A 17,441-nucleotide genomic window follows, 5' to 3' on the forward strand; every position below is an offset into this window, starting at 1 on the left:
CAAAGTCTGTGCATTATCCTGAGTAACCGGGTCATGATTTCTGGAAAGAGACAATGCTGTTGAGTTTTTCAAATGTATTTTTTTGGTGCTTCGAGCACCACAAGCCGAGTGCCATCCAGTTACATTGTATTAAAGAGAAGGCAGACATCTCTGCGGCCGATATCTCCAAAACTCAGGCAACTATCCCAAAATGTTCTACTGTACATGGATAAATAGCACTACAGGTGCAATGCAAATGCAACAATGCAAAACAAAGATGTATATCAGTCAAGTAAGAGTTTTGAAAAGGAAATGAAAATGTGTAATACACTTAATAGATTAAAACTTTTAAAATATGATGCTTAACAAATATACAACTGAGGTATGAACACTATGTGTGTGTGTATATGGATTTTGTTGAATATTTTTGGTTATATACAATATATATATTTTGTTTTGTTCTTTATTTCATTTTCAGTGTATAAATAAATAAATCAACCTCAAATATATTATATTATATATATATATATACACACACACACACACACACACACACACACGTGTATATATATATATACACACATATTTATATATATATATATATATATATATATATATATATATATATATACACACACACACACACACACACACACATATACTGTATATATATATATATATATATATATATATATATATATATATATATATATATATATATATATATATAAATAAATAATATATTTATTTATATATATATATATATATATATATATATATATATATATATATATAATATAATTATTATTTATTATTTATTTACATGTGCAAGTACAAGTTGAAAATGCCCGAACTAAACTAAACTGTTCAGGTCACCAGGGGGTGCATTAAGTCAGGCGAAAACCCTGTATATTGAGAGAGAGAGAGAAAGAGAGAGAGAGAGAGTGTGTGTGTGTGTGTGTGTGTGTGTCGTACAGGTGGGATGTAAGGCTCATCCGGGGCACAGTGGTAGTTGGTCATGAGGGCGTGCAACTGCAGAGAGTTGAGTTTGAAGCAGGTGTTGTGGATGTTCTGGACGTCCTGCATGGAGTATTTGTCCATGGTCAGCAGGGTGGTGGCCTGGAGGGGACAAACAACACCAACAGCTCATTCTCTAGCCCTCTATATGCTAATCCAATGGCTCCCACTGTGGTCCGTGGACCACTGGTGGCCTACGGCCCTCCATCTGGTGGTCCACCATTGACTTGCTTTTATTACATTTTTTATTTTTTCATTATTATTTTTACAGACAGTTAAAACGTTTTTTTTTACATACACATTAACCCTGAGGAGTAGCCGGCTTTGGCCGATTTTCGGAAATATCGCGATATTCGGGATATATCGCAATTTTTAAAACTTACTTTCAGAGGCTTTAAAGTAGAGCCCGACCGATACTGGATTTTTTAGGAGTAATACAAATTCTGATATTGATATATCGGCCGATATTCTTATATTATATTAGAAACATTATATCACTTTTTTTTTGCAATGATCACAAAGATATCACTTGACATGACTTGAGATATGTAATGTAGGCAGGATATTTTAGAGCTTATCAATAAACTTTATTGTCCAAAATGACATCAATGCAATGAAACAGTAAACTTCACTGGGAATTTAATAATTATAAATAACTAGAAATACAAAAACACAAATAGAACAAATATAAATATAACTTGAGTTAAGAAAGAAGGTAAAATATACTCACACAACTTAAAAAATACAAAATAAAAAAATATCAGCAACATCGGTCTACATAATTGGATACAACCAATATATCGGTTATCGGCCAATATCGGCCGATAACAATGGTGGGCCGATATATATGGGTCGGTCTCTACTTTAAAGCCAGAGTGAAGTTTCTGGTATCATATGAAACTAAAAGAACCTGTAACACTAAGAGGAACATCTAGTTTAATGTTTGCTTATTAAACTAGATGTTCCTCTTAGTGTTACGACGTTAATTCTGTTGGGTCTCATGGATTACTACTTTAATCTATTGTAAATAAAATAAAAACGCGCTTTTATTTTGAAGGCAAAATCACTCAACCGGAAGTGAAGTTGTAAGAAAGTGTTGCTCATTTCACAGAGGCATTCTTGCGGTTTCCCCATCACACACGGAAGAACAACCAAAAACAACGAATGACAGCGTTTTCATGTGATGACTGACAGCTAGTTTGAGCGATAAGTGAGGCAGGAGGAATGACAACGTTTTTTTTTTAACACCTCGCTTTTGCAGCCAACCTCAAGCGACCATTGGAGGTTTTTGCCACTTGCGCGTTGGCTTCATCTTCCTGCGGCGGAGGTTGGGGCTTTCCTACCTGTACGATGCGGCTGAGGTGGCAGTCTGCGGCGAGCTCCAGGCCCTGCTTCTCTGCCCAGGCCTCGATGTGGCTGAGCTGCTGGCGGAGGATGGCCCCCCAGTAGTGGCAGCACAGGCCCGACTCCGCCTCCGTCACCAGCTTGTTGAACAGCCACATGTTGATGAAGTGGAAGAGCTGCGAGAACAGCTGGATGGTCAGGGCGGCGTTGACCCGACACCTCCGCAGCAGAGACATGGCCCCCGTCAGCGTGTGCAGCACGTCCTCTGGAGACAAGAGAGGAGCATCACAGTGTCTGCTTCCCTAAGCCCCGCCCATTTTCACACTCTGCTCCAATAGCAGTGGTGGAAGCTTGGTGGTACCAGGGTCAACTTTCACCTTTCTTGTTATACTAGTTAGCTAGCCAGTTGGCTAGCCGGTTAGCTCGAGTTTGGCTAACATTATAGGGGGCGGGACTTAGTAAATGTCAATTAGTTTAGTTCGATTTTTTCGCACACAGTAAAAACAGAAACGGATCAAAAAAGATGCAAACGTGGTCTCTACCTCAAAAAACCCCCAAATAACAATAATCTGTACAAAGCAAGGTCAATTATAGATACTGCTTCTCTACAACATTATTGTACCGTGTGTGTGTGTGTGTGTGTGTGTGTGTGTGTGTGTGTGTGTGTGTGTGTGTGTACCTATTTTGGGTCTCTGTGGGTTATGCTCCTCGGGGTCGTCCAGGAAGGCGGGCATGTAGTTGTTGAGGTCAGCCTGGAGGCAGTGCACCAGGTACCTGGAAACACACATTACATCTAACATTAACACAACCCATTAACATCTGAACGAACTTACTTGCTATGTATGTTTCCATGCAGGCTAATGATGTCATCTTAACGTGATGAAGAGAACGGTGTGAATGCTGTTTCCATGCAGCATCTCACTACATGTTGGCGACTGCACATGTATTGGAGGAAGCATGTGCTAGTTCATGTATGTATGTTCTTCACAGTAACGGGAGTATTGCAAAGCAACGTTCCGCTGGCGGCGCAGAGGCCAGGTCCACTGTGGGGAGCGCTAATGTCACTTCATCATTTTCCACTTAGCTCGTTAGCCTGATTGGTGTCATTTCTAACATGTGGTTTCTATTAGCTGTGATGGCCTATAGGGAGACAGGAGACAGGACTCTGTCTGTGTGTGTGTGTGTGTGTGTGTGTGTGTGTGTGTGTGTGTGTGTGTGTGTGTGTGTGTGTGTGTGTGTGTGTGTGTGTGACTGGCGTGGGCTTGATATTTCACTTTGCTACAAATCCCCCCCACCCCCCACCCACCCTGCACCCCGAGTTCTTGAGGGGTCCATGAACCACCTCGGGTAAAATGGCGACTCTGGAGACCCATAGCGACCTTCAGCTTTAATTTAGTGAACGCAGGCTGGTTCAATTGTCTTTTCTGCTTAGGAAGCTTCCTAACTGAGTGAACAGACCCTGAGGTGTCTCTGTAGTCGTTAAAGAAACCAGAACATATTCACATTTCAGAAGCTGGAATGAGAGCATTTTTTTTTCTTATTGTTTTGAACTTTCAGCAATGTGTTAAACCCAAAGCCAGAATATTAACACGACACTGAAATTAATGATGTGATATATACTGCTTTTTTATTTCAACTAGGCTCGATTCCTAGGCTTGCTGAGCTGGCCCTGCAGCTAGCATACGGAGCTCGCCCACCCTGCAGCTAGCATATGCAGCTCGCCCACCCTGCAGCTAGCATACGCAGCTCAGCCGCCCTGCAGCTAGCATACGCAGCTCAGCCGCCCTGCAGCTAGCATACGCAGCTCGCCCACCCTGCAGCTACGCCCACCCTGCAGCTAGCATACGCAGCTCGCCCACCCTACCCTGCAGCTAGCATACGCAGCTCGCCCACCCTGCAGCTAGCATACGCAGCTCGCCCACCCTACCCTGCAGCTAGCATACGCAGCTCGCCCACCCTGCAGCTACGCCCACCCTGCAGCTAGCATACGCAGCTCGCCCACCCTGCAGCTAGCATACGCAGCTCAGCCACCCTGCAGCTAGCATACGCAGCTCGCCCGCCCTGCAGCTAGCATACGCAGCTCAGCCGCCCTGCAGCTAGCATACGCAGCTCAGCCGCCCTGCAGCTAGCATACGCAGCTCGCCCACCCTGCAGCTAGCATACGCAGCTCAGCCACCCTGCAGCTAGCATACGCAGCTCAGCCACCCTGCAGCTAGCATACGCAGCTCAGCCACCCTGCAGCTCCACCGCTGTGCAGACTCACTTGCTCCCTCGTCCGCCCTGCAGCTCTCCCACTGTTATCACTGATGATGTCACAAACTGATGTCACAACTTCACACCACTGATGACATCACAATTGCTCTCATGACATCACTGATGATGTCACAATGCCTATGACAGTGATGTCACAATGCGCAATTGCTCAAGTGACATCACTGATGACATCACTTCCAGGAACATTGTAGTTTGACCACGGCACACCCACCTCAATAACACCCGCCGTCACGAGTCAGTGCCGTCACGAGTCAGTACAGTGGGATTCTTTTAGCACCGTGGTCTTTCCTTGCCCTCATGACGTTTCCATCGAGGTCAAGGAGAAGTGGTTAGGGAAAGAAATAGGACCTTATTCAACCTCTGCTCTGCCAGAGTCTACAAGTTCCAACTTCCAACACATCTAGCTACACATGGCAGCCTAGAACCAGCTGATGCTATTTCATTCTTTGTTCCTAGGTCATAGTTCTCCAGATGTCATTTTGCCGGTTCGTAGTTTACACACGTCCTGAAGAGAACACACCTCTCAGAACCCCATAGCGCTCGATTGCGCATTGCATTCTGGGATTGTTTTCTCTTTGCCTCTTTTGTTTCCATCAGTAACTCATTCATAATATTCATAAACTCATTCATAAACAAATTTCCATGACTTTTCCAAAACCTTGTCGGATTTAATTTTTTCCCCAAAACTTTTCCATGACCTGGAAATTGAATTTAAATTTCCATGATTTTCCAGGCTTTTCCATGACCGTACGAACCCACCAATCCAGACACTTGACATCATGTTCCACCAGTGGGAACCCACACACACACACACTCCACCACACACACACACACACACAGACTGACTTGAAGGCCATCTGGACGAGGTGCGCGAGGATGTCCTGAGCGTCCAGCGTGAGGCGGTTCAGGTCTCGGTCCTGCTTGGTGAAGTTGAGCAGCTCCGAGGCGTTGGCCATCCAGAACGCCAGCGCCCCCGCCATGTTCTTCTGCTTCTGAAACAATCAATCACAGCCACACGCGCACACACACACACACACACACAGAGGGGGGAGGGGTTAGGCAGCAGTAGGCAGGAGACACACAGAGAGAGTTAGAACAGAGCAGCCAGAAGGAGCAGTGGTTACTTCAGGGATAGACTTGTGCCCCGTCCACACCTCGTCTTCAAAGGAGCACGCCAACATGTCTGGAGATCCGTCTATTTGCCATCTTCCCGACAGTAAGACTTCTTTGTGTGTGCAGTAGAAAAATAGCCAGCGCTAGTTAGCTTAGCACAACGAATGGTAGTCATCGGTACTGGAAGCAGCACCTGGCTACAGTGAAGATTTCAGCTAAAACAGGGTGTAAATAACGTCTTTAATAATAACGTCAAGTACCATTGACTACCATTCAAGTACCGTTGACTACCATTCGAGAATATGGCAAATCAGCAAATCTCCCAAAACGTTGGCATGTTCCTTGGAGCCCTCCCAGTCCCGACAGGTGGAGTGATCATCGCTGTCACATTGAGACTTTTAGTGGAAGAAATACAGCAAGTGACATCAATGAGCACTGCAACTGCAACTCCCTTCACCAAGTCACCAGACACCAACCTCCTCTGCCAGCTTGTCGGGTAATGCAGACTGGAGTGGATTTCTCCAATCCATTATAAGATCAAACATACCCAAAACTAGGGTGGGACTGATGAAGGCCGATAGATCTTTTTGGATAGAATCTGACAAAAGACTATTCTTCTTCGTGCCAATATTCAATACAGGGGTGCAAAAGTCATGGAGTGAAAAAGGGGACGGCCTTGTTTTGGGTTCAATAAACAGGGCTGCAGCTATCGATTATTTTAGTCATCGAGTATTCAACCTTGTATTCCGACGAATAATCGAGTAATGGGATAAGATGCCATTCAGGCAGAAAACACAACATAACGTTAGCAGAAGCAGGAGACTCCGGAGGTGGAAACACGTTTTTTTCCCCCTACAGGACAAATAATGACATAGCAGCCAGACTCTGTGCTGGGTTCTGGTAGCTACCCCAAAACCCCAAGATGACATCCTCAAATGTCTTCTTTTGCCCTGACCAACTGTCCACAACCCAACGATAATCAGTTCACGGGTATGGAGACTAAAGACGCCAGAAAATATTGACATTTACATTAGATTAAAAAAAAAAAAAAATCTTAAGAATTCATCCCCTTGTACCCCACTAGTCCATCTGATGGATATTTCTTACATTCGCGTATGGGACGTTTCGACATTGTTTGAGTAAATGGTCTGAAATTAAGGATAGGTATTTTTGGGGGGGTATTTGACAAAAATCAATCATATCTATCATCTTTCTACCATCCAAAGACCTTGTTTTAAAAGTACACCTCAATTTACCATTAGTCCATCAGATGGCCCCATTGAACTCTTTTTACAAAATTAATTTATTTCATTTGTTTCAGCGGGCATCCTGGACCAAATACCTTGAAATTTGACCTTAATATCTAACATTGGAGTTGGTAGAAAATTTGGGGGAGTTACATGGTCTCAAAGTCCATTGCATAGTTGTCCCATTGGTTTCAATGTTAATTTTGCACAAAAACAAAAAACAAAATTTGACTCCCAGCTAATTTTTCAAAAAATCATTATTTCCTTGATGTTACACATCTCACCTTGCTGTGTACATACATCTGCTGATGCCTCTGGACACGTCATCAGTAATGTTCCTGGGATCAACGGGTGTTTGATGTTACACATCTCACCTTGACTCAAGCGGTTAAAATTGTAGTTTCTACTGTGTTTGGCTATTTTCCCATATTCCTCCAGTTTTGGCATAGCAATCAATTCCATACAGTTTACATGAAATGTAAAAAAAACTGATTCCTATGCCAAAGATGGGAAAATATTAGAAAACTGAATTTGACAGTCCACACTACTGATTGGAAGCCTTTAGACCAGGATGGATGCTGGACTAAAGCTCATTTGTGTGTTTTGGGGGAAATGGCTGGTAGTCCAAAACATGCGCTTTTTGGATTTTTGGCTCAAAATATGAAAAATATTATTTTTACAAAAAAAATATGAAAACCCACTGATGATGTTGTAGTAATGTCATCAGTGACATATTATTGACCAAAATCATCTTATGACATCACTGATGATGTCATAGGCTAGTGATGTCATAGGTATTGTGACTTCATTCTAAGATGTATCCTGCCAATCTTTGCATCTTTTGTAAAGCACCCCATCCTGCCCATAATATCAGACCCAAATCCAGTTTGACTTTATGGGAAGGAAAAAAATTCACTTTTTTCTTTTTACTGTACTTTTTTTTTTTTTACTGTACACTGGCATTTGAGGGGTTAAAATTCGAATAGGTATGACATGTTGGTATGAAGTTACCAATGAATTATAAATAATCAAATTAAAAAATTAAAATTAATATTTATAAATTATTACAGTATTACCCTTAAAGGACGGCTTTACCGTGGGGAATATGAATATATATTAAATCTCACGCCCCTAAGGTTTTCGAATCCGTTTAAATTTTTGAAATTGGAGGTTCACTGCCAGAGATATCAAGCATCTCTCACATATTTTTTGGGCCAGCCGACGCGTTTCGCGTCATCTGGCCCAAGTCCGCCTTGCGGAAGTCGAGGACCTATGAACTACAATTGTTGTGAGCCATGGTCCCGCCTCTAGAGGTCCTCCACGCCCCTTCAGAGGTCTTGAACAAAAACAAAAGGCAGCCATCTTTTTCCACCACCTAGCCTGCTGTAGCTAGGTTAGCTTTCCATAGCTCCTTGCAAAGAGACGATTTTCTCGGGAACCGAAGCACGGACAGACACGGGACTGGCGGCATTGGAAAGCTCGTCAAATTTTACATCTAGTAGTAGGTGCGTTGAAGTAACGAAATCAACGCGGAGCAATGTACCCGTTTTTACACATTTTTACATAAAATAGTTACAACATCAGATGCGCGTAACTCCTACGAAAATGCCTTAAAATGCATGAATTTTTTTTTACGAAGACATCTCCCGACATATATACTACCGTTTAAATTTGGTGCAATTTGGAGGCAATTTTTTTTCTTTTTTTTTTCTTGTTCTACTAAATCTTTTTATGTCGAAGCCTTCTTCTTCTTCAACTTTTATGGCGGTTGGCAAGCATATATGTGCATTACCGCCACCTACTGGAGTTTGATATCAGCCAAATGCCTGAGGGGTGGACGTGGAAACGAAGGCCACGCGAGCCCAGTGCATTGTGGGAAATGTAGGATTTCGGGTTCCCGCACCCGCCCCTCCCCTCCACCACCCCCGCCCCCCCCACACACAGAGTGGATTTCGGTTGATATCTCAGGCAGTGAACCTCCAATTTCAAAAATCTCAACGGATTCGAAAACCTTAGGGGCGTGAGATTTAATATATATTCATATTCCCCACGGTAAAGCCGTCCTTTAAGGTCCCATCAGATGGACCTTAGCGGTAAATTGAGGATTTTTCATAATTGGGGTACAAGGGTTAAAACGATTATCGATTATAAAAATAGTTGACGATACATTTTCTGTCGATGGAATAACCGATGAGTCGTTGCAGCTCTAGATTGCATCCCTGATAATGTCTTCAAATCTGATCATTTTCCTGCAGAGAATAATTCCCCTCCCCACACACAATGTTACTCTTCAGACGGTAAAGCCTGACAGCATTAGGACAATGGGACGAGTTGGACATGTCTAACTTCAGTGGGACGAGTTGGACATGTCTAAATTCAGTGGAACGCTGCCCTGACATTTTTCTCATCCGAAAGACCAGCAGGGGGCAGGACAGAGCTCAGTGTCTGGGGAGCGGATTGGTTCATATCCCCGTCAGTCAGGAGGCGGGGTGTGCGACTCAGTGCGAGGCCCGTCCCCTCTGCACTTGTCTATCCCCGCCTTGGAAAACAGAACAAATAAACAAAACAAAAAACAAAAATAGGGATCTCCCTTCATTCAGAACAGCCAGAGAGAGAGAAACGCAGCGAAGGGCATCCAAAAAGAACTATGAGAAAACCCTTAAACAGACAGACACACAGACAGACAAGACACACAGACAGACAGACACACACACACAGACAGACAGACAGACAGACAGACAGACACACACACAGACAGACACACACACACAGACAGACAGACAGACAGACAGACAAGCAGACACACACACACAGACAGACACACACACAGACAGACAGACACACAGACAGACAGACAGACAGACAGACAGACAAGCAGACAGACACACAGACAGACACACACACAGACAGACAGACACACAGACAGACAGACAGACAGACGGACATTAAATCAAGGTCAGTGGGTCACTTGTCTCTCATCCACACTGTTGAGAAGCAAGACGTGATGTTACACAACATGGATGCCAGAATTAAAAAAAATATGGAGGCACGATGGAAAAGAGCGGTTGCTTTGGTTTTTGCTTGTTTTATTTTGTTTTTTTAGTACCAGGCAGGTCCAGGAAGCTGAATGGAATTAGTTGGGTTGTAGTTGTAGTTGTTGTTGTTGCTTAGTTTTCCAGCTGTGGGATGAGCTGTGCATTGTGGGAGGAGCTGTGCATTATCATGGCTTTAATTGACATTTCTGTTAGGATGGAGAAAAGAAGCAGCAGCAACAATGGAGGGCTGGTATAAAAAAAAGGCAGAGCGAGAGAGAGAGAGAGAGAGAGAAAGGTAGAGTGACATAGAAGTCAAGAGAGAGAGGAAAGTAAGAGGTATATTTAAGTAGAGAGAGAGAGGTTGACAGTTGAGAGGGAGAGAGAGGTAGAGATGAGAGTGGGCGACATGCAATATTCAATACCACAGAAAATATTGTGATATTCATTCAATATTGCAATATTTGATATTATCGAATAGGCCCAAGCCTAGCGACATGGCCAACTGATACTGATACTGGTTACAATTTTCTGGGAGGGTGTTTGCAGAAATTGCAAAGTGCTCTAGCCAATCAGCGACCCGCCTCGTAGTTGACATTGTAACCGGCCAATCAGGAACGCCGCTGGCAAAACAGCAATGGCCGCCTCCGTGCCCGTCCGACTCGAGCAGTTAACGTCAACGTTCGTCGAGTTTAAAACAGCCATAAAGTGCAGTTATAGCAGAAATAGACTCAATAACAACAATTACACAAGCGCAGGAGTATGCGACAGCGGGGTTTCTTGGCAGAAAATATGTTTTCAGTGTTCTCCCGAGTGGATTTGGATTTGACTGGATGCAACGCGTCAGGTCTTTGTTGCAGTTACTTGTGTTCTTGTTGAAGCTACACTGCACTACATTGCACTCTATTTGGCACTGTGCACCCCTCATACTATTTACATATACACTCACCGGCTACTTCATTTGGCACAGTGCACCCCTCATACTAATTGGGTTGTAGATGTAACTTGCAACAAAACCTTAGAAAATGTTTTTTGTCCACATCGCCCACCCATAGAGTGGTACAGTCAGACAGAGAGAGAGAGAGAGAGAGAGAGAGCGGTAGAGCGAGGTAGGTGAGTCTGTAGCAGCCGTATCATGGTGTGCTATCCTACCTGATCCCCTTCAGGAATCTCCTGGATGAAGGGAGGAGAGGAGGAAGAGAAGGACACATCGACAGGACAGAGAGAAAACAGGTCAACAGCTACGGTATGGAGGATGGACACAGCTACACTGAGTGCCTTCACTTGGACGTCCCGGTTCTATCAGCTTCTTCAAGTATCTCAGGGCAGCACGCTAACTGTTTGTTAGCACATAGCACTGGTGCTACGGAGGTCGCTCGTTTTGTAGCACAGGCCACAAAATGTATGTTACCACCATGTCTTAAAAACAGCCACAAGTAGTGCAGTTCATCACTTCAAGCGCCCCTCCGGTCAGTTTTTCACACCTGTCCTCTGTACACCACTGATGTGGAACGTATGAAAACGTACATGTGCGCGTGCTGTAACAATGTACGTCATCATTTGCGCCAAAGAAGTTAAATTGAAAAGAACTGAAGGTAATACCCACAGCCCCGTGTGTATATAGAAGAGTCGCCACATCTCCATTCACTGCAATGGACCACTTCCAGGAAGTAAGGTCCTGGATTAACTCATTGAGTGCCATGGACGTCTTTAGACGTCCAATTAAATAGTGACGTAGAGTGCCAAGGACGTCTTTCGACGTCCAATGCGTTTTTTGACGGTGGGACGTCGATCAAAGCCTTCTGCATCTCCTGTACAAATATTGTAGCTATTGGAGGTCTATAACCTATTTTACAAACCCATTAGGTGGTGACAGTGCTCTCCAGATTAGAGAAATGTCCGAAATATAGCCTGAAAAAGCCCCCTGATCAAAGAGAAAGTGCTCATGCTGCAGCCCAGAGCCATGTAGATTGCTCTGGCTGCAACTGACGGTGCCTGGCAACAGCAGTCAATCCGCGGACACAACTGAGCTCCTCTGCCTCTGTCTGTCTGTCTGCATAGTTTCTTCACATGATTAGCCGCCAGAAAGGCAGAACCCGACGCCGAAGTGCCAACCCTTTCCCTGCAGTCCGGCAGCGCGACAAGGAAATGCTCCTTGTCGCGCTGCCTGGGAGGCGGCGCACAAAAAGCACTCCGAAAATAGACGCTGGGTGCGTGAGGCTGTGTGTTACTAGTGTGGGGAGGAGTTTGTAGCTGAGGCGGGGAGAGGGGGGTGGGGCACCCAGGGCAGCACACAACTACACCACGTCACTACATCAGAAAATATTAGCTAGAGTCAGTGAATGTGCTTGAAATGCTGCATTTCACAAAAGGCTGAATATCTCAGCTTCTAGATAGAAATGCCTGTATTTGCTGTTTTTGACCTATCTTCTCCGGCTGATAACTAAAGAACGGAAAATGGTATCAATAAACTTTTTTTTGCTGATGATACAATAGAGTCTCCTTGTTCTTTTTGCGTGTTCGGTGTTTACATAGTAATATCACACAATATTCTGTGGGCCTCGAGAAATCACTGAAAACGCTCTGAAACTCTGGCACTGGGAGCGTCCGTTCTCCAAAAGTGGCTGGCACTCAATGAGTTAAGCTGCACTGTCGAGTTGCAGCAAAATGGACAGTTTGTTTTTCTTGAATCAAATTGTACATTATCAGCTTTATTTTAGCATTCAAAAGTAGCGCAAGACTCCTTCCTGGCTGTTCATTGGCTAATGAGTCACGCATTTTGATCCTCCCTTGAAGCCGCTCTCTCTCTAGAGGACACGAGTAATACCTTGTTCCACCTACTTTTCCAGTGCAGCCCAATTACTAGAGCACTGTTCTGTTCTCTCTGTCTGTCTGTCAGATTTTTTTTAAACATTTGAAAGTAAAATGCATGAATTTGGTGTACTTTGAGAAAGCTTAAGAGCAAAATTAAAAGGCTAGATCTATGAAGAACATGTCATCATTACTGTGCTGTGGGTTTACAATGACAAACTAAATTTCTCCCTATAGGTCAGGGATACTCAACTTGCTTTGCCACTTTCGTGAAATGATAGAAGGCCAGGGGCCAGTTAATAAACAAACAATATACATTTTTCTGTATTGTAGGTTTTTGGGGTGTCAGCCGGAGTTTAGGCTGACAATGTTGTGCACACCGGATAGTTAGTTAGGTTAAGTTAGTTAGGTTAAGTCCATACATAAGTGCCTGGGTAGCGAGCAGATGGCGGTATTTGACAATTTAGCAGCTAAATCATAGATTATTGAAAGATATTCCATATTCCAGACTGAAATGCTATAACAGGAGTTTTGGCCAGAATGACATGAACATTTGGACACTTATTCAGCGGTAACATCTTTTTGTGACGGTCAAAATCCTTTTGTGGCGGTGCGCCATAAATTCCTTAATGTATGGGAAACACTGGTTTTACTGCCACGTAACTAACGTAGCTCACAGCTAGCTAATGCCAGAGGCTCGGATACCCCACTGTCTCTGTTAACATAACTCCATACTGTAATGTGTTATCTGAATATCATATACGTCAGTCTTTACGACAACCATCATGTCTGACATCATCACCGGTTTTGACCAACAGCTCATTTTTAGGACTTTGAGCCGAAAATAAGGTTATTTTGTCAACACAATACACCGGCGAACACTGTGGCTAATCAACAGAGCAGGAAAACACACAGCTACACGTGAAATCTCTTCAAAATGGATAAATACACTGGAGGGGCTTTAACACACACACCTTGCAGGTAGGTCAGAGCAGTTTAGGTCAGAGCAGTGTGTCCTCAGGGTGCCTGCAGGGTGTCTGCAGGGTGTCCACCCTGCAGACACCCTGCAGACACCCTGAGGACACCCTGCAGACACCCTGCAGACACCCTGAGGACACCCTGCAGACACCCTGCAGACACCCTGCAGACACCCTGAGGACACCCTGCAGACACCCTGAGGACACCCTGAGGACACCCTGAGGACACCCTGCAGACACCCTGAGGACACCCTGCAGACACCCTGCAGACACCCTGAGGACACCCTGCAGACACCCTGCAGACACCCTGAGGACACCCTGCAGACACCCTGAAGACACCCTGAAGACACCCTGAGGACACCCTGAGGACACCCTGAGGACACCCTGAGGACACCCTGCAGACACCCTGCAGACACCCTGAGGACACCCTGAGGACACCCTGAGGACACCCTGCAGACACCCTGAGGACACCCTGAGGACACCCTGAGGACACCCTGCAGACACCCTGAGGACACCCTGAGGACAGACACCCTGAGGACACCCTGCAGACACCCTGAGGACACCCTGCAGACACCCTGCGGACACCCTGCGGACACCCTGAGGACACCCTGCAGACACTCTGCAGACACCCTGCGGACACCCTGAGGACACCCTGCAGATACCCTGAGGACACCCTGAGGATACCCTGCAGACACCCTGCAGACACCCTGAGGACACCCTGAGGACACCCTGCAGACACACTGCAGACACACTGCAGACACCCTGAGGACACCCTGCAGACACCCTGAGGACACCCTGAGGACACCCTGCAGACACCCTGAGGACACCGTGAGGACACCCTGCAGACACCCTGCGGACACCCTGCAGATACACTTAGGACACCCTGAGGACACCCTGCAGACACCCTGCAGACACCCTGAGGACACCCTGAGGACACCCTGCAGACACCCTGCAGACACCCTGAGGACACCGTGAGGACACCCTGCAGACACCCTGAGGACACCCTGCAGACACCCTGAGGACACCCTGCAGACACCCTGAGGACACCCTGAGGACACCCTGCAGACACCCTGCAGACACCCTGAGGACACCCTGCAGACACCCTGCAGACACCCTGAGGACACCCTGCAGACACCCTGCATACACCCTGAGGACACCCTGAGGACACCCTGAGGACACCCTGCAGACACCCTGCAGACACCCTGAGGACACCCTGCAGACATCCTGCAGACACCCTGCATTAATTGCAAATATATCAAATAGGCTTTATATTGAAACTAAAAATCTCGCACGCTCGATTCCTAGGCTCGTCCGCTGTGCGGGCTCGCATACACACAGCTCAGCTGCTGCGTGGCCTCGCCTGCTCTATTGGCATGCACAGCACACAATGGCTCAACTTCGCATCACCGAGTGCTCGAGTGACATCACTGATGTCATAGACCCCCCTCCCTCATTAACACTGCCTCCTCCCTCAGCAAATCACCAGTCACCAGTAGAAGACTGGTTGGACTACAAGTCTACAACAATGGTCTCAAACTTTTGTTTGGTTTATTTCAGTAGCCCTTTGCCCGATTTCTAAATCCAAGTAGCCCCCTTTACCCAACGACAACATTTCGTTTAGAAAACTGCAAGAGAACACTAGAAAACTATAGCAGCATATGATGCAATGAATGAATGATACTGTAACTAGGGGCTGAGCCAAATATAACCCACCTTTTGAAGAATATCACATTACAAAATAAGAAATGTTGCAATAAGTGCCTCCTGAGCAGATTTATTTTCACATTTCATTTATTTTCATGATTTATTCTTACAGTTTCACATTTCCTCCTTTCTCTCACTTCCCCCTGTAGTATCCAGTTTGGGAACCACCGTACTACAACACAGAGGGAAAACATGGAGAGTGGATCTCCAGCATCCTCCAGGACTGATGGTGACCATGATCACTCCCTTTCTAGAGCCATCGACATGACAGAGATGCTCCCGAAATAGACCTGACTGTAGATGAGTCCAGTGCCTGGTTTCTATGCAGTCATTCATCTCTCTATGCAGTTAAGATAATGGAAGATGGCCACGCCCCCAACACAAACACTAATGCAGCTCATGAGCCTATTTGAAGGAGGAAGCTTTAACATTCCCACGTTCCTCTCAGCAGCGACCCCAGAGGAAATACTCCAGTCTGCAGAGTGTGTGTGTGTGTGTGTGTGTGTGTGTGTGTGTGTGTGTGTGTGTGTGTGTGTGTGTGTGTGTGTGTGTGTGCGTGCGTGTGTGTGTGGGTGTGCCCGTGCGCATACGTGTGTGTACCATGCTAAAACTTTAGCATAAACTATGTTGAATAAGCCGTCTTTGAGTATTTAGAAAAGCACTATGTAAGTCCGATCTATTATTATTATTATTATTGATAATAGGCTCCATGCTAAGACTTTACCATAACGTCAGTGTTTCCTGAGCCGCCTACCTATTTTCCTTAGTCGTCCATATTGGGAAGGACGCACTTTCTGGTCTTTTGAGTAGCTTTCCATTTCAGCGAATGCCAGCTAGTGTTGTGGAATTACTTTAGACCTGCCTACTAAGACTCTACATGTATTACTTTAGACCTGCCTAAGACTCTACATGTATTACTTTAGACCTGCCTAAGACTCTACATGTATTACTTTAGACCTGCTAAAGACTCTACATGTATTACTTTAGACCTGCTTAAGACTCTACATGTATTACTTTAGACCTGCCTAAGACTCTACATGTATTTCTTTAGACCTGCCTAAGACTCTACATGTATTACTTTAGACCTGCCTAAGACTCTACATGTATTACTTTAGACCTGCCTAAGACTCTACATGTATTACTTTAGACCTGCTAAAGACTCTACATGTATTACTTTAGACCTGCTTAAGACTCTACATGTATTACTTTAGACCTGCCTAAGACTCTACATGTATTACTTTAGATCTGCCTAAGACTGTACATGTGTTACTTTAGACCTGCTTAAGACTCTACATGTATTACTTTAGACCTGCCTAAGACTCTACATGTATTACTTTAGACCTGCCTAAGACTCTACATGTATTACTTTAGACCTGTCTAAGACTCTACATGTATTACTTTAGACCTGCCTAAGACTCTACATGTATTACTTTAGACCTGCCTAAGACTCTACATGTATTACCGGTACTTTAGACCTGCCTAAGACTCTACATGTATTTCTTTAGACCTGCCTAAGACTCTACATGTGTTACTTTAGACCTGCTTAAGACTCTACATGTATTACTTTAGACCTGCCTAAGACTCTACATGTGTTACTTTAGACCTGCCTAAGACTCTACATGTATTACTTTAGACCTGCCTAAGACTCTACATGTATTACTTTAGACCTGCCTAAGACTCTACATGTATTTCTTTAGACCTGCCTAAGACTCTACATGTGTTACTTTAGACCTGCTTAACTCATTCAGGGCCAATGACGTCTTTGACGTGTTATCAGGAATAGCCCAGAGGGCCAATGACGTCTTTGACGTGTTTTTGTTTTTATTGGTGCAGCGCCTGCAGCAAACACTTGCCCAGCCTGTCACACAGACACAGGTCCCTGCCTTCAAAGGGTAGCCGACAGCACGCGATCAAACACATACCGCAGCTGTTTTTTTGAAATG

The 17,441-nt window shown here is 44.9% G+C and overlaps 1 protein-coding gene across 5 annotated transcripts in view; it reads right to left on the bottom strand.

Moving 5' to 3' along the window:
• The window catches only part of afdna (afadin, adherens junction formation factor a), a gene marked incomplete at its 5' end in the record, with an annotated part of 255,668 nt that overhangs the window by 96,163 nt on the left and 142,064 nt on the right, over positions 1 to 17,441 (bottom strand). For all 5 annotated transcript variants that reach the window (XM_083643598.1, XM_083643599.1, XM_083643601.1 and 2 more), the window contains 4 exons: positions 955 to 1,098; positions 2,340 to 2,605; positions 3,020 to 3,114; positions 5,461 to 5,606. In XM_083643598.1, coding sequence (XP_083499724.1) covers positions 955 to 1,098; positions 2,340 to 2,605; positions 3,020 to 3,114; positions 5,461 to 5,606 — 651 coding nt within the window. The remainder of the gene's footprint in view (positions 1 to 954; positions 1,099 to 2,339; positions 2,606 to 3,019; positions 3,115 to 5,460; positions 5,607 to 17,441) is intronic.

This window comes from Poromitra crassiceps (assembly GCF_964638095.1).
Source record: "Poromitra crassiceps genome assembly, chromosome: 9".
NCBI lineage: Eukaryota > Metazoa > Chordata > Actinopteri > Beryciformes > Melamphaidae > Poromitra > Poromitra crassiceps.